The sequence below is a fragment of the Elgaria multicarinata genome, chromosome 1 (genome assembly GCF_023053635.1).
Source record: "Elgaria multicarinata webbii isolate HBS135686 ecotype San Diego chromosome 1, rElgMul1.1.pri, whole genome shotgun sequence".
In the NCBI taxonomy this organism is placed as follows: Eukaryota; Metazoa; Chordata; class Lepidosauria; order Squamata; family Anguidae; genus Elgaria; species Elgaria multicarinata.
The window spans coordinates 121,618,583-121,641,897 of NC_086171.1; the positions used below are offsets into that span (position 1 = coordinate 121,618,583).

The following is a 23,315-nucleotide window of genomic DNA, read 5'->3' on the forward strand; positions in this document are numbered from 1 at the left end:
ATACTTTTTCCTTCCAGATAAAACATACTTAAAACATGTCTGGGGAACTTTCCAATAAAGCACTTGAAAATGTTTCTCATTATGTCCCATTTTCAATGTTCTGACCCCCCTCCAAATGGCAGTTCTTCCATACCAAATTCCTTATTCATCTCATTAATTGTAACCATAGTGATATTACAGTAAACATAGAAAAATATCTTCCTTTGTCCAGAGCAGCTGAACAGTAGAAACAGATTCAAAATGGGAAATACTTTTAGAGAGGGATGGCGTCTAGCCACAGCAATACTTACTATTCCCAGCCTGTGTCATGGGTTAAAATTAGAACTTGGCTGGCATTACATTTCACCTTGTCATAGCTGGTGTGAGGTTTGTAAATGGCTTCAGCAAACCATTCAAGATTCAAGACTGATTTCTGTCCGTCAGAAAGCAACAAGCCACGGAAAAACAGACAATGATTTCAGTAAGTTGTTACAAAATGCTTCTCTTAATGTCTGGAGGTGAATTCATTGGCAAGGGGCTTGCTGGCCTGTGGAGTGAGCTGGATATTATGTTGCAGCTAAACTTGGGATCACGCTTTTCAGATGCCTGGCAGTTCATGATCAGTGTTTCATGGCATAATTGTCAGGCTCTGTCTGTCCAAGCCACAAAATTCTTTCTTGCTGCTTGAATGCAGAGGCCCGCAAAGGTGGCTCCAACCATCCCAGGCTGTGGGTTTTTTGTTGTTGTTGTTTTGCTGTGGAAGTTTTTGTTGGAAGTTAGTTGAAGTTACAGGGTCTAAGACACTTGACAATCTCTCCAGGTTTTCCGCTCTTATATACATGACGCTCCGGTATGGCATAGTGATGCAGAAAAATGAAACCAGATGCTGAATCAGAATATGGAACAGCCACGGCTGAAAAGGCAGTTTGCGTTGGCTCCTTTACAGCTGTTAAGGCACTTTGGGAAGTCAGAATTGAAAAAATAAAGGAAGACCTTCGAAAAGAAAAAGAATTCAGGCAGAGGACTGCAGGGAGGTAAGTATTTAGCAAGATTTAGAAGATTTCAAAGCTTCATGAGCTGAACTATCTCTTTGGAGGCCTGGCCTATATAATGTAACAGAATGAGGTGGTAAGGCACACTGTACCACTTCAATCTCATTCCAGTCAGAGTCCTGAAATCTGGTGGAAAGTTACATTTTTAATAAAAAGAAGGGGTCAGGGTGAGCATAACAACCCTTTGCAAGGAGACAACTAATGGCAGGTAAAGTTGGGCTTGAACCATTCTGCAAGACATGCAAGGTTTTTTATTTGCAGGGAGGTTGTTTGTTCAGTTAAACAATCTCATTTGAGGCCTGGTCTACATGTGCAGTGGAACGAGGAGGTAAGGTGTACTGTACCATTTAAATTACATTTTTAATGCTCCCCTAAGAAAAAGAAGGGGAAAGCAATGGGATGGGTGGAAGTAGCAACTCTTAACTTGGTGGAGTGTTCAAATATGCTACTCACCCCACCCCACCCCCAGGTCTGTAGGCTGAAGTGATACAATCCAGAATTCTAATGCCCCATCCTCCTAGTGTGTAAACCAGGCCTATGACAGTATGCCATCAGCATTTAAAGGATACCTTGTTAGTACAGATCAGTACAGTGGCCTAGTACCTTTTCATTACGAAGTGACAAATGTCAGTTCTTGCTTATGTATTTGATAACAGTACCAGGCACCATTACCTGACCTATCCTGGGCCCTGACTTCTGACCATGTCTATAGATCAGAATTTTGGAAATTAAAAGTTGGAAATTAAAAGCGTTGTAACTTTGTTTGTAGATTGACACTTGTTTGGGAAGAAAGGGCCAGTTTGGCCAAGCTTCAGGAAAAAGTAAGCACTGAAGATGGAAAGGCTGTTCTAAGGATTGAACAGGAAGAATGGAAGGTATTATTCGTATTATTATTATTATTATATTATTATTTCCATTTATACCTGCCTATATACAGAATACCCTAGGCAGCATACAAAGTTAACACAATTTAAACAAAATAAAAACAATCAATAAAATACCATAGGTAGCACAAAAATGTTAAAAACAATTTTAAAAGATGAAACAATCAATAAAACCATACAGCATAAAAAGATATAATGGTCAGCAAAAGGATTCTAAAAAGGGAAGGCCTGCCAGACTAACAGAGTCTTTAATGCCTGCTTAAAGACATACAAAGAAGTCGGCAGGCACATTTCAACCCTACATCTGATGGGTGGCAAAGGAAAAGGTCCTCTGGCACGTGATGCCCATCTATATTCGGCAGTCAGAGCAGGTAACCCTTCGAGGACCTTAAGTGGCAGGCTGGAGTATAGGGGAAGAGGCGCTTCCTAAGGTACCTTGGACCTAGACCATGTAGGGCTTTGAAGGCAAGAACCAGCACCTTATATATACAACTAACAAAAGAGTTTACATTGCTTCGGTGTTTCACATCATCAGTTTGATCTACTGTTCTGCACTCCTCACTTCTTGGAGAGCTGCAGCGCTTCATTTCTTTTGGATGAGAGCATGCGCTTGGAGACATGTATTTTTTTATAATATTGTTTATATATACATAACCTAGGGTGGCCATATGAAAAGGAGGACAGGGCTCCCGTATCTTTAACAGTTGTATAGAAAAGGGAATTTCAGCAGGTGCTGCATGCATACAAATGACACCTGCTGAAATTCCCTCTTCATCACAACAGGTAAAGCTGCAGGAGTATAGCTAAAGTGACTAGATACAAAAGAGGTCAAGGCTCCTGCCCTCTCAATATGGCTGCCCTAACACAAGCAGAACATACTGGATTGTATCCAATGTGAGTCCTACTTAGAATAGACCCATTGAAATAATTGGGACTTAAGATAATCATGCCAGCTTTGAGTATGGGTAAAACTTTGAAATATCAAACTAACCAGCTTAAACAGGTTGGATGTACATGTGCAAATAATCATATAGTTCCTAGTACCATTTCATATGCACATGGAAGAAACTGCTTATATGGATATTCTTCAATGTAGAACAACACCAAATGTGTAAAAAAACTAGCTAGTGGGGAAAGGACTAGACTAGAAAACCCCTTAATATAATAAAATATCTAGCTGTTTTCCATAGAAAATATTATAAAGACCACAGCTAAAGAATATATAGAATACCAAAACAGTTTGCAACAAAACAAAACAGTAAAACAGAGCTGCAGCATACCATGGATATGCTAGATATTTTATACTTACTGCTGTTCCCCGCCTTGATCAAAATGGAGAGGCAGGTAAGAAATAAATTGATGATGCTGATGATGATACTGATGGAAAACTTGAGTGAACAAGTGCATGCCCAGAAAGCATTTAAAAGTCATTACATTTTATGCCTCCTGAACCACACAGGAGAGGGTATTCCAGAGGGTGGGTGGGTACAACTGAGAATGCAGATTTTAATGATGTTACATGGTTGCATTCTGTTGGCTGCAGAACTGCCAAAAAGGCCTCCTTTGACAAAATATTAAAGCTTGATTGAGTATATATAGGGGAAGTTAGTCTGTTTTCTTGGTGTTACCTGTTTTTGTAGTGTTTTTATAGTATTTATTTCTTGCTTTTCTGTTTGATTTTTATGTATATTTCATGTATATTTATGTATAGCTTCATTTTGTATGATGTCTTGAGAATGTTCTACCCTTAAAGGCAGCCTAAAATCATTTTAAATAAATAAAATAAATAGGTATATTGGACCAGGTGCACCATGAGATTTATCTGCCTGTTGGACTACAGCTCCCACCATCCCCAGCTAGCATGGCACTTGGCAAAGCTGGTTGGGAATGATGGGGTTGTAATCCAACACATCTGAAGGGCAGCAGGTTGGGAAAGGCTGAGACAGATCCTCACATTCATCTTAATTTTGATATTCTGAATGATTCTTTTGAAGTCAATCATTTATGATCAGAGAATCCTAACAAATGCAATGTCAAATAAGTACTGGAATGATTTAATTCATATCATTGTGGCTCTGACTGCTATAGAAGGGTTGACTTTCATATGGTTAAAATTGAACCAGAACCTGCTTCATCAAGGCAAAACGATAGTTGAGTAACATGCTGATGGCGATTCATCTTGCCACCATCTCTTCATGTGCTCACCTGGCATAAAATCAGTGCTGGAATCCTCCCAAATTTAAGATTAACCAGAATTCTATTCTGGTAATTTAATCCTCTGCAACGTTTAGAAGCTATTGTACAGTAATACTATATTGTTGAGCACCTTAAAAATACATTCTGAAATGCTTTATAAAATACATTAAGTTAAGACTTGCGTAATGGTCTTACACTCTACAACAAAAACCACTGTAAATAAAAGTAAACATAATTGGAATTCTATACACATTTACCTAAGAGAAAGCCTCATTGAACTATATGGATTTATGTCTGAGTATATAGGCATAGGATTGCACTGTAGGACTAAAAACTGGATGAGGAAAAGGCTAGATGAATATTAATTGAGTATTTTCTCTCATCAAGTAATTGAATCTTGAAAAGTATTATACAAAGAGGAAGAGAATCAATTAAACAACTTGTGTTGATATTAATTCATTTGCTTCAGTCTACCTTTGTTTATTCTCTTATTTAGTCCAAAACCGATTGGATTATTGTAGTGTTTGATCTAACAAGCTCAATTATCTCCCCACAAATTTAGACTCTACCTTCTTGCTTACTGAAACTGAACCACCTCCAGGAATGGCAACTTCACAGAACTGGTTTGGTAAAAATCCCTCAATTCATTGGTCGCTTTCAAAACCTCATTGTTCTAGATCTGTCTCGAAATTCCATTGCAGAAATTCCTAGGGAGATCGGTGAGTTGAATGCTGAAAATGTTTAGTTCTCAGCTATTGTTTCACTTCTGAATCAGGAGTTTCACAACCTTTTTTGGAGCTCTTTTTTTGAATAACATTTCCTTCCTAATCCATTAAGATTTCTCTTCTTTGAATAAAGTATATTTTGTAACTACTAATTCTCTTTGTTTTGAAACTCATATCCCAACTTATAGACCACTGGGCTCTTGAACTGGCTTCCAGAACTGGCTCACAGTAAAGTCATATTAGAATCTAGTCTCAGTAACAGAAAAGACATGGTGGCAGGATTATTTAGGCAAAATTTCCTGCCCTTGTCATTGGTCCTTCCTAGTCACCAATTAGTGTCTTCCTGTCACCTAGACAGAACCTTCTACTGAGGCCCTCTGAGGAAAGGGGGCACAGCAGCAAGCAGCTGGAATTCACTCAGCTGTTGTACTTTCTTATCCCTTTTGACTGTGTACTGCCTTCATGCTTTCCTCATAGGCTAGAGATAGATGCCTGGAACCTAGGGGCTCAATTGCCCGCCCCCCCCCCAATGTCATCTGATCTTTAGCATAACCTCAGATCCCAAGTTCCCTTGCATCGTTCAACATAATTCCTTTCTTTGCCAAAAGTAAGATACCGGGAAAGGGCACTATGGCTTCCTCTCCTCTCCTGGCATGGGCAGAGGGTCTATTACAGTTCTCCCTTTTCATACATTCATCTGAACCAAGAGACAAGGAAATGAAAATGAATCGCTGCGCTGTCACATAAAGTCAAGAGCTCTGTCAAAGCAGAAGCTCCTTCTTGTGGATCTGTCCTTGAAGGTGGCATAAATAAGAATATAAATAGACAAATAAATAAATGGAGGACAGCATTTATAGTTAAAATTGTAATTGCCCTTTTGAGTCCTATACTATATTCAAGCTAGTTTAAAAAGGCTTCCATCAGTCATATTAGAAAGTCAGTTTGATCTGGTCCACCATTGCCTGCTCACGTTTCCTCCTCCCCCCTCCCCATTATCCCATAAACCATCTCTGAGCAATCAATCCCATCCCCTCTGCCTCCTGCTGCTGATGTAAAGAAGGGGAAATAAGGAAATTAAAGTGCCCTCTTGTCTTGACTTCTAAGGGAAGGAATCCATAGGTAGGGGCAATGTTATGTGCCCCACATAACTTGCTACATTATGGGCCTCATTAAAAATTAGTTGTTAGCTGGGGCCCTACTAGGCCTATAACCAGAAAGTAAAACAGAATACGAATAGTGACCCTTCAGCAATTTGATTTTTTTGTGGATGTGTGAGAGCAAAATAATACCTTTGCTTGATCCGTGAAGATGGACCCAACTTAACTCTAAAGTCATTGGCGGGGGGGGGGGGGATATAGAGAGCTGTCAAAATCTTTAACAGCTGATCCGAAACACTGTTCATCTTTTCTTGACATTTTCTCTGACTTTTAATGGTATACTATTTATTGAAAAATAAATGTTTTACAAGTCAACATATTACTAAGGTTTTTATTTTATTTGTAACTTCTGCAGGTCAGTTGCCAAATCTACAAGAGTTGATCCTCAGTTACAATAAAATTAAATCTGTTCCTAAAGAGCTAAGCAATTGTGTCAGCTTAGAAAGACTGGAGCTGGCAGTGAATCGAGACATCTGTGACCTTCCCCATCAGGTTTGGAAAGACTGTTCTCTTTGGGCATGTTTGATAAAGACCATTTTAATACCAGAGTAACTAGTGCTGGACCTGTTCCTGCGCTAAGCACCAATTTAGCCCGACTCTCACTGGGCTCATGATCGAGCAGTACTGACATGGAGGCACCGTTTGGGAGACTGGTGCCACCACAAAGTGGCTATAATGCAGTGGCCAAGGTTTGCCTGGTTGCAGCAGCCCTTCACTTGACAAATTTCAATAACAGCAAGTTTTCCCTTGTCACTCTACTTAAACATCTTGAAGTCTGGGAAGGCTGTTCAGTACTGCCTGCACTCCATTCTCCCCACAGTGATGAGTTTAGTGTACTCCTTTGTCATAAACGTCTGCCTGGAGAAACAGAGGAAATTATTGGTTGCTGTAGGAATAGAGCAGATTTGTTCATTGATACAGGTGCATTTTGCAGGGTACTCAAAATATCTGCCCTGCAGACATTTCGGTATGACTCATCTTACTTACTCTTGTAGCTAGTCAATTCTAAAATAGGCGCCATAAAAATGCACCCTGATTATAAATCCAAAACTGTAGAGTAGTGCCAGTGTTGTCTAAAGGATTTTCTGAAAGGAAATGACTTGATCTTAGCTGGCAACAGGTCCTAATAAGGGCAGGCACCTGTCTAGGTCCCATTGAGAAATCCTGGAACTCTGAAGATCAGTGGGTTCAAGATCACACAAGTAACATGAGTAATGTGCAGAGATCTCCTCTTTCCCAGTCCCACCCTTTGAGTCAGACCACTGCAGTCTAATGCCCAAATGCACAAAAATTAGATCCAGTCCTTCCTCAATGATTACAGCCCAAGCCATTCCTCTGTTGAAACATGGTTTAGAGAGCTGTATTACTATTGCTGATCTTTCCTTCTTTTCCTCAGCTCAGTGAAATGAAGAAGCTTTATCACCTGGATCTGAGCATGAACCAGTTTACTGCCTTCCCATCAGTCATCCTGGATATGCCAAGCCTGGAATGGTTAGACATGGGGAGTAACAAACTTAAGGAAATCCCTGGCAATCTTGATAGGTAAATATACAACAGCCTAATTTAGAAGGAGGGAAAAGGCTTTTTGTTGTCACTATTGTTAAACCACTGGCAGCTTCTCTACATTAAACAGAAATAAAAGCAAAAAACAAAACAAAAACCTGCTGCTTTCTGCTTCGATTTTCATCCCAAGTTTGCAGTTGGCTCATTACACAGGTAGCCACATGGTTTCGATGGAATACTTCCTGTCTCTGCCTTGAGCTTGAACTTTTATTTAGTTGCTATCTAGTGGTGGAATTATAGCACAACACCTGTAATACGTGGGGCAATTTGGTGGATTTATTTTCTAAAACTGATTATGTGTTTTCTGACAGCTGGATAAGGGGGTGGGGGAAAGGGCAAGAGACGTCCTGCCTTATAACAATGTCATGAAATTGACCCGCAAACTTCCATGAGCAGCTAGTCACGAGCGTGCTATAAATCCCTCATTTATAGCCTGGGAGTCAAAACCGGTTGCTGATCTACTGCAAATAACTCAGAAGTCTACCAGTGGATCCTGGTCTACCTTCTGTCACCCCTGCCTAATCGAGCTAGTAGCTTGAGCTCATATACTGATGAGGAGTACTGAAAGCCCTCCCATGGGTATGATGGAGAAAGGCGAGCAGGTGAATGACAGAACTATTTTGGTGGAAACTGTTTTACTTCGTTGGCTATATTCTCCCCTAGAAAAGCTATGGTACTTATCAAATAATTTATAAGGGCCTTCCCTCCATTGAGTCAGACTAATGGTTTGGTATTGTCAGCCCTGATTACCACAATCTTTTCAAGATCCCAGATGGAGATTTAGCCACACCATGCTGCAAGTGATTCTATAACTGAAGACTTCTGATAAATTGCTCATAAGACACCATCCATGCCACACTCCAAGACTATGGCCACAATGGGAAATTACAGAGCCAGAGAAGTTGAAAACATATGTATATATAACCAGGTGATTTTCTTCATAATTTAATAGATCCATTTGACTTTATAGAGCAGAAAACCTGCACACTTTGTGGCTCCAAAGAAATGAAATCGCTTTCTTACCAGAATCCATTTGTAACCTAAAAAATCTGAGCACCCTTGTCCTCACCAACAACAAACTCCAGGATATTCCTGCTTGCATGAAGGACATGACAGACCTAAGGTGAGAGGAAAGTCACTGCTGGAATCTTCCCCTGCCGTGGACAAATGCACAGAACAATATTGCTTATGATTAAGTAAAAACTGAAATGTTGCATAGTGCCACAAACCCTGCATGGTTTGAATAGTAGCATGCAAGATTGAAGCTTCTGCTTATTGTTAATTTTGCATTTCCAAACACCAATGATTCCCAGTGTGAGCTAAGGCACAAATGGGTTGCATGCAGGTCTGGTGTGTCTTTAAAAGGTAAATCATGTTGGATGCTCCAGCATTGAGGAATCAAGCCTCAGATATGGAATAATACAGATTTGGGTACCTACAGATGCCTGGTCATATCCTTTATTCAAGGACATGTTCTAGAATGGAGGGGGAAAGTTTGGGTTTGTTACACAAGCCAATTTCATACTTTAAGAAGCTGGTTTGTTTAAACACACCAGTAAGACTAACCATAGTTTGTTTGGTCATAATGCTAAACTGAGGTTAATCCAAAATGGAAGCTTCTATTAAAGTGAACTTCAGAAGTTGTGCTACTCACAATTTTACCTGAGGATCAGATTGTTAGGCTTGAATCAGCCTTCCTGTTTTTGTTTGTGTGGTTTTTTGTTTGGGGGGGGAAAGCCATTTCATTAACACTCTAATATATCACTAGATTTGTCAACTTCAGAGACAACCCACTGAAGCTGCAGGTAACACTTCCCCCTTGTGAGAATACTGAAGAGGAAGAGGAACGAGAACTGTATGGAATTCAATTCATGCACGCATACATTCAGGAGTCACTCAGCAGAAAAGGTATCTTTATACAGTTAAAGTGAAAGCAAATCTGAATTCAGCAAGGAAAATATGCCCCTGGCTTTTGAAGTGATACAACCTCATAGTCCTTTACATTTTAATCTTCCTCAGGGAAGAAGGTTCTGTTTTAGATCGTTGCTGCCACTTTACCAACTGCAGGAGAAACGAAGTCATTTCTCTCCAAACTATCAAAAGCTAGTTTATGGCATATTGGGGAAACAACAAAGCATGTTTGCATGTGTCATCTTAGGTCTCATGTCCTCCTTGAAAATAAGGTTTCCTGAAGGAAAACAGATTTCTTCTGAAAATGTTCCGTCACATTATTCAGCAAAATGGGAACCTGTGTTTGCAGAAATAATGGGTAGTTTTGCCCTCAATGGTGTGCCATGAACAGGGTGAGAGAAGCCTGAGACTCAAGTGTTGTACCTTCCATGGCCTGAAGATGTTCAGAAGCATAACTATAGCTGTAGTGCCTTCTGGACTGACTGTGGTTAATTTTTGAAATAAGCCAACGTCAAAACATTGGTTATGGAGCTCGATATTATTTCCCTACAGCTAAGTAATAACCAATGCCTTGACTAGTAGCAATGAGTCTCATATCAGGGTGCATGCAAAATGAGAACAAGCTCTTCCAGGAACCCATTTGTTTCTCACATATGACAGAAAACCAGACAGGAAATAAGAAAAAGGGTTTGGCAACTATCGTTTCCCACTGCAGTTGCAGTAGGTCAGTAGTCTAGCTAGTGTCTTATTGCAAAGCTGAATACACACAGCTGCCTATTTAATGCTACCATTGACCTTTCAGAGATAAACATGACTGAAACTTGATGGAGGGGGAACTACTCTCTCCCACATTGAGAAGAATTAAGTCAGCATCATGGAATGTTGACTTTGCAAGACAGTGTTCCTGTCACTAACATTACAATTAACTTAATTTGACCCACACCGTACGTGTTTGTTTTAATCTGCGTTAAATATTCATTCTGAAAATATGAATTACATTTACTGCAGAAATTGACTTCATTGAAATATCTCCCCCATCCCCCATATATAATCATCATCTTAATGATCAAGTCAGCTCAAAGTAGCCTATAATTTTAACAGTTATCTATGTAGCTCTTGCAGCTAATAACCATTGTTAAAATAGAGCCACAAGTGTGATGATCTGGAGTTTGTTTGAGATTGTACTACGGCATTTTGTAGTGTTCAAGCTCCACTTTGGAGGACAAAGCTGGAAACATAGCCATTCCTAACTTGAATGTACTTTTAACTTCCTGTGTCTGAATCCTGAGTGTCACGTACAGGGAACCAATTTATTTGGTCTGCCAGATTATCTGCCTCATCCCTTTCTCGATTTAAATGCTAATATATTTGTAACTTATTAGACTAGCTGCATTTGACACAAAGACTAGCAGGGGTGAGCAACCTGTGGCTCTTCAGGTGTTGTTGGACTCCAACTCTTGGGAGCTGCAGCCAGATTGTTGACCGGGGCTGGTTACAGGGAGCATACAACTCCCCTGTTAAAACAGCTCCACTGGCTTCCAGTCTGTTTCCGGGCACAATTCAAAGTGCTGGTTATGACCTATAAAGCTCTATATGGTTCGGGTCCAGGTTATTTGAAAGAACGTATTCTCCCTTATGAGCCTGCCCGTGCTTTGAGATCTTCTGGAGAGGCCCTTCTTTTAGTCCCACCTTCTTCACAGGCACGCTTGGTGGGAACATGGGAGAGGGCCTTCTCGGTGGCTGGTCCGTTGCTCTGAAACTCTCTTCCTGGGGAAGCTAGGCTGGCTCCCTCCTTGATGGGCTTTCGGAAGCAGGCTAAAACTTTTTTGTTCAAGCAGACCTTTGGAGAATAATCCAGCCCTCCATCTATGTTAATGTTTTATAATTTTGTTGTGTATTTTTAATTGTTTATGGTTCTGTTTCCCTCCTCACCCCATGTATATTTTAAACTTAGTAAGGCCGCCTTGAGGCCCAGCATTGGGCAAAAGGCGGGATACAAATAAATATAATAATAATAATAACTCTCATCAGAAGGACCCAGAATAGTCACTGGACAGGAATGATGGGAATTTTAGTCCAACCATGGGTGGGCAACCCCCTGAAGGCATGCTCCTAATGTTTGGGCAGGATTTTTTTAAAGCAGCAAGTGGGACTAGTAGCTTGCCTTCTTTTTGCTGCTGTTCTATCTGATGCTCTTTGAAATGGCCTGCCTTTTAGAACATACAATTCTACCAGAGCTAAGCAGTGAAGAAAGGCATCTACACTAATCCTGTACCTTTCTACTTTTAATGTTTGTCCTCTTTATCACACTCTTGTTTTAATAAGAATTTTATCTAAAATGGTATCTAAGCTCCTGCCTTTGATTGTTTTGTTTTTGTTTTTGAAAAGGGCTTCATGCCAAGATTAGCAAGGGGAGCTTAGAACCTGTTCTTCCACATTGTTCTGGGGCATGTGAAGCACCCTAAGTCTCTGATGGCAGAGGTTCTGGAGAAACAGACGAAATGTTACAGGCAGCTTGGTGTTGTGTGTGTTTTCTTTTAAAAATATGCATAGTGGTGGGGAAATAAACAGGATCAGGACTGCAGTGCACAGAAAGGGGGTTAACCCTTTCCCTAATAAAAACAATCCCCCTCCTGAGATAAATTGCTATATCAGTGGATAGGATTTTCCTTGTTACCTTGGCACAGCAGAAAAGGTTAAACCTGCGTACTCTGGTCTCAACGCAAATCTGGAGCCCATAGCTGCTATTTTGAAAGAGAAACACTTGAAATGTAAAGTTGAGTATGGCCCATAGTCATTGCTAGCTGGGGGAAAAAATACTGATCAGACTTCAATTAAGTACTTTAATCTTATGCGAATGCACAGTTCAAAGGCAATTTAAAAACATGTTTTAAAAACTCTTACAAAAAGGTTATAGAGAATTATAAATCTCTTCTCATTACATTTTTTAAAATATAAATTTAAGTTTCTTGGCATGTGGATTTGTTCCATTAAGCTTCTTCTCTTTCAGAAAACATGGAAAGTGATATCCTAGCTGATGCCTCGGCTGACAAATGAAAAAAATAAATCCATGCCAATCTGGGTTTTCACTGTTACTGGAAGGTAACTATTATAGTTCTTCCAAGCACAAAAACACTGAAGAGCATTCATATTCACTGTAGCAAAGATGTTGAGGTATTCTCTTAATGCAAAGGAGTAAATTGGTGCTTCCTTCTTCTGGTTCCACAGTAGATTATAAAAACCAGTATCAGTTTGGTAAGAACAATACTGGATAGAAATTAAGGAAGTTCCTACAAACTGTGTGTTTAACCATTCTGAAATCCTCTTGCTTTTAAGCAGTTGAGGGGGCTAATGAAGACTTATATGGCACAGCTGTCAAGAGTACATTTTCTAAGGACACACTGCAATCTGTATAGTGCTGCAACACCGCTTCATACCCTCTCTGCTGTAAATATTGAATCCGACCATAATCAATCAACAGTTTGCAAAGGTGACCTATCTGTTTTCGTTCTTCAGTGTTTAGTAGCCTAGAACCAAAAGGGGAAAAAGTTAGAATATACCAACATTTCAAAGAATCAAATCAGGACATTAGATTTAGAGCATTATAATGCATCCAGAAGGCTTAAATTTGCTTACAATCTATAAACAATTAAGAATCCTATAGCACCTTAAAGACTAACAAATTTATTATGGCACAATTTTGTGGACTAGAGTCCACTTTAAAACCATGTCATTTGCATTCAATTACAAAATACGTTTCGGTTGGGAAAATAGTTCTCCTGATCAACATATTTGAAAGATATGAAGTGCATACCGTATTTATTTCAGGAACTTGTATCGAAAATGATCACATACCCTTGGAGGCTATCCAAATTGCACTCAACACTTCTGTCATCTTGGTCATGTTCTTCTTTCTCATTACTTTGTTCTTCATTCTGTGTGTCAGTTTCATAGACTTTTGTTGCAGATTCTCTCATGCCACAAGTAGCCCAGCTTGTCATTCTTTTAAAATAATTGAATTCCATTGCCCCAAGTCCTACTGTTGCAAAGAATTCTTGGCCTACGTAATGCTGCCACTCACACCTGTGATGGCAACATAGTGCAATAACAATTCCAGCCACAGGGCTCCAGTGGTCATTTATAAAGCTGTTAAGTGTTTCATCAGAATTATTAGAAGTTATGTTTCCTTCATCAATCTTGAAGCGTTTAGGTGCAGGACTTTCCTTTTTGTCACAAGTTTTTGCATATGTTTCAATTAAGCATCTCAAAGCAAGATCTGTGAATACATACGTACTGTTTGAACGGTGGCTGCTTTATACAATATAAATAATAAAGGCATATAATGTTATGAAATTTCTGTATAATACGATATCTGGACCATCTTTTCATCTGATTCAATCTCTTACACTTGAAAAATGGGACTCATTTACCTATGTACCATATATATGGTGCAACATTTTCAAGCTATCATTTTAGCATTACTGCCCAGTTCTACATATGTTTTCCAGGTTTAGTGAGTTCAATAGGACTTAGTTAAGTGTGAATAGAACTGCAGCCAAAGTATATTAAATGTAAATGTAGGGAAGTATTTGGTAAGCCGTATTACTTGCTTCCTTAGATTACTTTGTATTCTTACCTTTAAATTACATTTTTTATGGATATTTTAAGCAGATCTAGAGTCTTCAGAAGCAAAAGAAAGAGGCAATGAAATACTGATACTCAGAATAAAGTCAAAGCTTGCACTGATTGATGTGACCTTTCAACTTTGTATAATTTTAAGCAAAACTAGCTGTGTGGACTATGCTTTAATCATCTTCTTTCTCTTCACCAGAGGTGGGGAACCTGTACTCCTTCATAGGGTGTTAGACTCCAACTTCCATCAGTCCCAGCCAATGGTCAAGAACAATGGATGCTGCAGTCCAACAACAGGTTTCCCCAACCTAGTATCTTCACCAACACTGAAAATCTGTACAATTTGTACCTGTTGCAGCACCACATACATGCTTTCCAATGCCTATCACAGGTAGCTTCTCCTTCCCGAGAACAGGTACCTTATCTGAAAAATACAAAGAATCCAAGAATTACTACTTCCAGCCTGCATCTTTTTAAATGCTATACACATGTACATGAAGCAGTCAAAAGAATTGCTTCAATTATTATTATTATTATTATTTATATAGCACCATCAATGTACATGGTGCTGTACATTGTTTTCAGATTAAATACAGCCTGGTATTACATACACATCGCATATGTGTATATCTACAGGCCAGCGAGAGATACCGAGATAAAAGGTAAACAAAATGAGGATTCAAAAAGCATAGTAGGATAACAAGTATCAGAAATCTAAAGAGGCCTGCTGAACCATCAGACTATAGGTCCATCTAGTCCAGTAACCTCTCTCCCACAAGTTTTTTCAGCTGACTCTGGGAAACCCACAAGCAGGGCATCAAGGCAATAGCCCTCTTCAATAAACTAGAAGTATATAGGATTAAGCTGAAACTAGTTATCTGATGGCAATCCAAATATGCAGGGTAGAAGCCTATCAGTATAATTCACATGAAATCAAAGCATTCTAATTGATTTGTGTATCTGACCTGGTTTGTGATTAACTATGATTTTTTTTTTAAAAAAAAAAATACAAATAGAGACCACAAGAAGAATCTAGTACTATGTGCTATTTATATAGACCTAGTGGAATACTTTGGTCTTAAATATGTGATGTCTTTCTTCTAAAGTGTAACTTCATCAATTCTTATATGTAAATAGATTCTGGCCCTTGAGGTCACTATTTGCGTAATGGTGGTATCATCTACCTAGAAACCATTTGGATAGACTTATCTGCCTCCTTTCCCCAATCACTTGACTTATAGCAGCTGGATTATGCTTAGAATTACCATCTTGTTTCAGAATTACTTATTAACAAAACATGGGTGCTGCATCCTAAAACCCATTTAATGCAAAATGGTCCTGGTGTTATTTGGTTTGTGCACAGTACAGTTCATAATGAGAGCAGCATCCATATGCAGGGATTCCCATAAATTCAACAGACCCCTCTTTTTCCTTTTCCTCCTGCTTATGCAAACACACCCCACAAGAGAGAATGGGAAATCTGTGCATACCTCCCATATCTCCATCCAGCCCTTCCTTCAGGGCAACTTATTCATGCTTAACAGTATCTCCCCAACAACTTGCTCCACTGCACATGAAGGGAGAGGGGAACAGGATTCTACTAGAGTCATGGGAATCCCCAATGCTCAAGCGCTGCACTTCCAGTAAATTGCATAATACTTGTTACATTTGAATCTAGCATTTTCTGCAAAGAGTTCAGAACACATTTCACTTCAATGTGATGACAAGGGTTAAGATGCAACCCATGCAGTTGGGCAAGCACTTCAAAAATCATATTTAAACATTTATTACAGAATCTTGGCATCTCAACCCAATTCTCCAGCCACTGCTCCACTCTGGCTCTCACATTTAACTGACATTAATAGGACTGAACCTGCCTTAATCTGTCCTAAAATCATCATGTTCTTCTGCACTGTCTTTCACAAAGTTCATTAAAAAAATCTGTAATTGAAACTTATGTAAACAAGTGAGCAACTTACTTAAACATAAATGCTGGATATCAACTTGAAGCCTTTCAAAGCCATTTTTTCTGTGCTTGCCATCTACCTTGTAAACAAAACAATCTGTTATTATGAAAGAATGGCCACCCAATAATCTGCTCAGAAAATTCTGGTTATAACTTTTCAGCTCAAAACAAAAACACGCAGTATTAAAAGTGATTCATTGCTTATGGTGGTGTTATTGGCATGATTTTAAAACGGAATGAATTTAGCTTTTGAAATTTTATTGGGAAATTGTTTGTACTAAAATAAACCAACCAACCAAACTTGAATAACACAGAATGCAAAAAATGAAAGCTCGCAGTAATGCCCTACCTTGAACCTGGTAGCTGCTCTTTCAACAAGAAGAAAATGAACATCCTGAGCATCTTGTAAGGCTATATCCACCCAGTGGGACAGCTTCCCTCGCCCAGCTCCAAATTCAACGTAACAGTTCCCTGATCCAAGCAAATGCAGTCTTTCCATGTTACCTAATATAGAAGCCTACAGATGTCAAAAGATTATTTATGAACCCAGCAAACTTATTTTCTGTAATATCAGATGGAAAGCATTCATGTATCTCTTGATAATTTTTCATAACGCATACTAAATTACTAATTCTGATTCTTCCTATACGTATGGGACATACTGGTACAACATATTTTGCTTTGGCTTCTGGGATTCCTGTTCTTGTGACATCTCTTTTTTCCCCTGTGCATAGGACCCTATTATAGATATTTGAGATGGGAATTGAGGATCAGATTATTGCATAATTATTTTCAGCAGATTCAGATTGATGTAAATTGTATGTAAACTGTAGTCACACATCCTTTTGATTATTAATTATGCAATGCTACAGCATTTACTTTTAGCATCTATGGATAAGGGTTTATTTCATATTAAAACTCAGAACAAGAGAGATGTGAACAAAAGTTCCATTATGCACTAAGCAGTTTCATAAATAAAATTAGATTCAGCAACACTTTTTAAAAGAAATCTCCAGGTAATGCTGCTAATGTTTTGAGAATGTAAAGAATATACTGTAAAAAGTTAAGAGTTTTATAAGTCAACTGCTGAGATTACAAACCAACTTGAAAATAACCAGAAAATTATGGAAAAGATAATATTCACTGCTAAGAAAGATATATTTATTACCTGTTGTTTCAAATGCTTAAAAGCTGCATCTCCATTTTGGGGGTCTTTTAGAGCCTCTTGTAAGGCCTGATGAGAGAGGGTTTGGTCCTTAAGTACATAATTTACACCTATAAATAAGATGCAGAGTTATTCCATTGCGTTTTAGTTGAGGTAGCTGAAAAGAACTACCTTCCAGGAGAATATGTTTTAATGCTGAGTTGTCAATGTCATATCAGAGTCTAATTTGGCTAAGTAATTATTTTAAACAGCTAGAGTTTAATAGGTGTCCAATAACTATTTCTAAAACAATTAGGATGTAACCATAAGACATATTCCTAAAATGTTTGATTTTTCAGCACCAACATAACCTAATCTAAAAATAAAAAGCAGACTCACTGTTACTTGCTCTTCTTAGCTTCCTAATTAAGTCCTCTAACTTTTCTTTTGAAAGTGTAGAAATTGGTACCTGCTGGAATGTACAGAAAAGGACATTTATACAAAGTGTCTTCTCTTTGTTTATCTAACAAAAGGTTAGCCCACATAAACCAAGCAGAATAATGCTCAAATAATCAGTATCAAATTTGGCCTGCTCCAAACAATATGCAAATCCATTAGATTGGTGCTAGTCAACAGAAAGAGGTGACCACATACAACTCTGCTGGGCATGATACTCAAATTCTCTTCAATTACAAAATGTAGCCACTGGAGAGCAAAGAGGAGTTTACTGTGGTAATAAATATGGCACAATTCCCTTATCTAGGAGTACTCAATGTTTTGCTGTCCTCACTGTAGCTTGTAAGGACAAACACACATCTAGCAGAATGGTTATTAGCGATGTCAGCGATGTCTACTTTTGAAAAAGGATACTTAGGATAAGGATGCAATCTTATGCCTGTTTGGATAGGAAAACTTCCTATAGCAAAGCTGGCTGAGGAAAACTGGGAGTTGTAGGAGATTTTTCTGTCTAAACAGACACAGGATTGCGCCCTAAGCAATACCCTAAGCTAATGCCTTCAGATGTTTTGGATTACATCTCCCACCATTCTGGATCATTGGCCATACTGGCTGGGGCTGATGACAGCTGAAATCCAAAACTTCTGGGTGGCACTAGGATCAGAAAGCTTGCCTATGACCTACACAAGTCTGGTGATTTGGGATGAAAGAGATAACAGCAGACGTGAAATGGATGCAGTCACCTAGATCCTGTACAAAGTTGTTTTAGGTGAGATGCCTCAAAAAAGATCAGGAGCAAGTTTCTGCCTAAGCCCAAAGCAAAGAAACAGCTCTATCCCGAGGAAGACAACTTAATCAATGAAAAAACATAAGTGCAAAGTCTACTAAGTCTTGCTCCAAAACCATGGTCAACGCAGATTGTAATAAAATCTGGGCATTCAAGTTAAGAACATAAGAAGAGTCATGCTGGATCAGACCAAGGCTCCATCTAGTCCAGCACACTGTTCACACAGTGGCCAACCAGCTGTTGACCAGGAACCCATAAGCAGGACACAGTGCAATACCACCGTCCTATCCATGTTCCCCAGTAATTGGTGTATATAGGCTTATTGCCTCTGATGCTGCAGCATCTACAACAGAGTGCAGCATTCTTGCACTAGAGAACCCTGTGTAACTGGCGGATGAACTCTGCCTCCTTGATTATCATGTGTGATAAACAACATCTATTTTTTTAAAAAAAACATTCACCTGTTCTTCAGGCAACTCTGTTGCGTCTTTCACTCCTGCATTAATATCTTGAACAAAGTAGACCTTAAGTAAACCAACGAACAAATATCAAGTTACAGTTTAATTATGATTCAACAATATGCACTATTTTTCAGTATGTTGATAATGATTCACCTAGCCTTTAATTAAAAGGTTGAATGAAAAACACAATCCATTTTTTTCACCAAGGCTTGATCAAACTACTCCATTAAGACAATCACAATGGTCATCTTGATTTTAATAATGCTCAAAGTGCCTGGAGGGAAGGTAAACCAAAGTTGGTTTACTTTCTGTAACCAGAATAAGAAGTTCAAAATGAGAAAGCAGTGAATGCTAATTTCACTTTACATGGTTCTTTTTATGTAGTCATATTTAGTCAAACTTTATTTTATTCCTGTGCTTTCAAAAACTATTCTCCACCCCTTTCTCTTTTTTCATTATTTTTATGCAATCTCTTTTATTTATCTCCTTTTAAAAACTGATTTAGTGCTTTTGTCATCCCCTCCTCAGATGTGATGACTAAATCCTGCCTTATATTTCGATATCCACAGCTTTAAGGGTGCCCAGAACTCCATAAACAATGTGCTTTGCTGTAATATAAAGTACCACCCACATAAGCAGCACATTTCTCGTTACAGTACTTGCAGAAGGGAGAACCGTTGCATAAAACAGCTGTGCTTACACATTTTAGAGACCACTTTAATTCCTTCAAACAGTTCCAAGAAAACTTACAGGCTTTGGCTTCTCTCTTGAATTACACTTTTTCAAGTGTTTTTGTAGCTGATCTTCATATACAGTGCTAAAGTCAGAAATGGAAAGAAAACAAGCAATGCTGTTCACATTCTTAAAAGAATGCACACACACACACACACACACACACACACACACACACACACACACACAAAAATATAGCTGGCTTACTGTTTTGGATCCAAAGGGCAAGGAATCCTTTTTCTGCTATTTTCATCCTAATTAAAAAAAAAAAAGGTTTGAAATTTAATATAGTGTACTGAGCAGTCATTCCTTCTTTTTAAACTACATATACATAATATAGGGAATTTCTGAAGTATGTAGATACATTGTAATCATATATAATAATAAAAGATGATATATGTCTGTCAGTGCCACAGCTTCAGGCCTGTGAAACCAGAACACTTGACGGGTAGCATACATGCTGGGCAACTTTTGGGGCACGCACGTCAAGATCATTTTATTTGTAAAACACATTATGCATCCCATGGACCAGAAGACAGCTTGGAAAACCCCTCCGAGGTCAGAAATCCAATTCTAACCCCCTCCCCCTCACAGCTGGCGCAAAAAGAACTGCGCCGACTGCTTCTCTGAGGTCGGAAAAGCAAAAGGGGATGAAAGGGGGTATTCCAGTGGGTGGGGAGGGGAGGAGACCAAAGAGGCCAGGATATGAGTTATTTTGAGCCTCCTCCAGCCTTCCCCCTGCCCCTGAAGTGCCCTCTTTAGATAGGCTGAAAAGCCTGTCTAGCAAAAATCAGGAAAGACGGAGGATAGGGAGACAGAGATCACCTCTCCTCCTACTTGCAGGACATTGGAAACTTGGAAGTCTTCGAGTTCAGGGGCTTCCAAGCAGTGAGAACACAATAGTATTGTGTCCTAATTTTAATTAATTTAAATGTGTTGGTGTTTGAAGCCTGCAGTACCATCTTCAGTCACTAGGTGACTGACTTCCCTCAGAGGAATGGAGTGGGCAGATCTCTACCTCAGAAGGCTATAGAAGTGCACCACGGCAAGGGTGCCAGGAGCTGTGCATTCACTCATATAAAAGCACAATGCGTCCAACTCTGACAGTTGTGTACATTTGCTTTTTAGTCCCAGTAAGGTTTATTCCAACCTGTGCAAAGCTGGGTACATTGGTTAGTAAAATATAAAAACAGCCAACATACTGTAATAGAATTGACTATGGATGCTTCCAGATGGAAGGCCCTTAGTGCTACATGGCAGTATACATCTTTTCTTCCTTAGTTTTTTTTTTGGGGGGGGGGGAGGGGAGAATGAAAAAACATGGAAATAATGGGAACACACAGGAGGGTTACAAATGGAAGATTATATTGGGCGCCATCACACCTACTTTTTCCCCCCTGGTTTGCCTCCACAATTTCCGTCTCTGTTTCATTAGCGGTTCAAACTAATGGTCCCTTTCACGTGTGTTTGTGGCATTGCCACTATACTACTGAAATCTCCTTTCGCTTGTTTGCTCTCCCATTCCACCCTGTCCCTTCTCCTCCTCCTTCCCCCTCCAGTTCATTGGTTCTTGTCATTCAGCTGAGTCAACACAAGCCCGTTTGTTCAACACTGCATGCTGGAGGAGGAGAACCACCCTGCCCTCCTCCCTCAGCAAGACCTCCCTTCAAAGCACACCCCCCCAACAAAGGACTTAGTGCGAGAACGGCAATACACAGGGTTGGAAGGGTGCTTTAATCCCACATGGAGGAAATAAAACGAGCTTTCCCCACTCTAGGGAAACACAGAAAATGGAGGGGAAGAGTTGGGGTGACTGCAAGACAGGCATGACGTCATGTGAGTACCATGGTGCAAAACAGCAAACCATGCATGATGAGAGTGTGATAAAATGCTGGTGCGATGGAGCCCATCATCTGGACTTCCTGCAAAATTCCATGAAAACCTCAACTGGAAGCACCCTGCGTGGTTTACACTCAATTTCTCAACAGATTTCCTCAAAACTAGCTACCCAGCGTAACATATGCTGTTGTAGCATATCTTAAAGTTTATTAATTAAATATCGCGGGGGCGCAGGCTGCTTGGAGGCCGCCGATACAGCGCCGTCTGGCAGACCTGGGGGCAAGGAGGTCAGGGGAGGGGAAGCAGGTGTCCCCCGCTCCCCAGGGTTCCTGTCGGCCTTGGGGCGCCCGCCCAGCTCGCATGAGATTAGGCCAGGGCCTGGGCTCGCAGCAGGCAAGCGACCTCTCACCCGGCCACCAAGAGCCCCGGCCATGCCTCGCTCATGATCCAGACCCTCTCCCCAGGGTTCCTGTCAGCCTTGGGCCACCCGCCCAGATCACATGAGATTAGGCCAGGGCCTCGGCCGTGCCTCGCTTATGCTCTGGACCATGGCGCTGCCCCCTTCGTGGGGGCGGGGAGTGAAGAGGCAGAAAGTGGGGTAGGATTACCTTGGAAAGCCCAGAGGAGTCGGGCGAGGGGCTTAGCAACCTGTATCAGCTGACGTTACACATTGTTACTGTTGCTTAGCAACCTGTATCAGCTGAAGCCTGTACGGAAACATACCTAAGCATTTTAGATAGATAGATAGATAGATAGATAGATAGATAGATACGTCCTAGGGTGACCAATATTTTTTAAAGTCCCATTTTCTGCAGTAAAGGAGGGAAAAGAATTACTCATAAAACTCTGGTGGATTACAGTCTTCCCCTGTTAAATGTGAATGAATGAATGAAGGCACTGGCACAATAAGCAACCCACCTCAAAGTGTTCTAAGTCCTACCTAAATCAGGAGGAGGATGGCTAAAAAAAAAAAATGTTAAGTGAGTCATGCTACAGCCTCGGTGTCAGTTTCTAGTTCCATTGTCTTTTCTGGCAGGAGACATAAATTAAAAAACAGAGGGAGCTTTTACTTAGCATGGGAAAAATCTGGCCGGGTCGGACGACACGCTAATCACCGGGGGCGAACCGCCCAGGAAGCTTCGCCTATTGGGCGGTATAAAAATGCAATAAATAAATAAATAAATAAATGGAACAAAATGGAAAACAACTGTTGATTAGCGTGTCGTCCGAACCCCTCTGTGTCTATTGCATTTGTACCGGGTACTAAAGACAACGGCATGGAGTCCCGTTAAAGAGGGGCAAGCTGAAACCTGTGAAACGCCGAACGCCTCTGAACATATGCAAAGTGGCTTTGCCTCATCACTTCACCTATATCTGGAAATGCGTGGTACGGTGTCACGCTTATTCAGACCAAACGAATTAGTCCTTGTGTAAATTGGATTTCGCTTTCTCCGTGTTGCCGACAAACAGGCTTCTTGAACCCCCGACGCTTCTCTTTGCCGAAAGAAGCCAGTGTCCTACTTCCCCTCGGCGCCCCTGCAGTTAACTTAGCCAGCCAGCCAGCCTGCCTGCCTGCCGACTACTACCTCGGCGTGAGCGCCGTGCTCCCCACAGAAGCGCCTGCCCTGGGCCGGGACCATCTTGCAGAAGCGCCGCTTCCGTTCCACGAAATAGGCGCACCGCCCAGGCTGAGGGGAAACCGACTCGGCGGGCGCCGCCATCTTGTTTCGCTGTCACTCTGCTCCGCCTCCGCCACTCCCGTCGCCGGCCCGTTTCCAAAAGCCCGTCCCTCTTTTTCCCCCCCGCGGGAGCCCGGCGCCAAACTCAAAGC

General features: G+C 40.4%; 2 protein-coding genes across 3 annotated transcripts; one reads left to right on the plus strand and one right to left on the minus strand.

The window, feature by feature from the left end:
- Positions 1-360: 360 nt before the first annotated feature.
- On the plus strand, positions 361-14,571 carry LRRC39 (leucine rich repeat containing 39). The gene is made up of 10 exons (XM_063135767.1): positions 361-460; positions 800-1,013; positions 1,801-1,906; positions 4,674-4,830; positions 6,349-6,485; positions 7,390-7,535; positions 8,527-8,679; positions 9,325-9,464; positions 12,478-12,569; positions 14,299-14,571. The coding sequence occupies exons 2-9, from the start codon at positions 853-855 to the stop codon at positions 12,522-12,524; spliced, it is 1,047 nt and encodes a 348-aa protein (XP_062991837.1). The 5' UTR covers positions 361-460; positions 800-852; the 3' UTR covers positions 12,525-12,569; positions 14,299-14,571.
- Positions 12,297-23,210, minus strand: TRMT13 (tRNA methyltransferase 13 homolog). 2 transcript variants are annotated; one of them, XM_063135756.1, is made up of 11 exons: positions 23,071-23,210; positions 19,853-19,899; positions 19,664-19,730; positions 18,914-18,976; positions 17,609-17,678; positions 17,234-17,340; positions 16,415-16,582; positions 16,079-16,145; positions 14,449-14,523; positions 13,323-13,743; positions 12,297-12,994 (listed from the first exon to the last, which is right to left on the minus strand). In XM_063135756.1, the coding sequence occupies exons 1-11, from the start codon at positions 23,203-23,205 to the stop codon at positions 12,799-12,801; spliced, it is 1,416 nt and encodes a 471-aa protein (XP_062991826.1). In that variant the 5' UTR covers positions 23,206-23,210; the 3' UTR covers positions 12,297-12,798. The 2 variants fall into 2 exon arrangements, with proteins under 2 accessions (XP_062991826.1, XP_062991816.1); XM_063135746.1 differs by having other exon boundaries at positions 17,609-17,681.
- Positions 23,211-23,315: the final 105 nt, after the last annotated feature.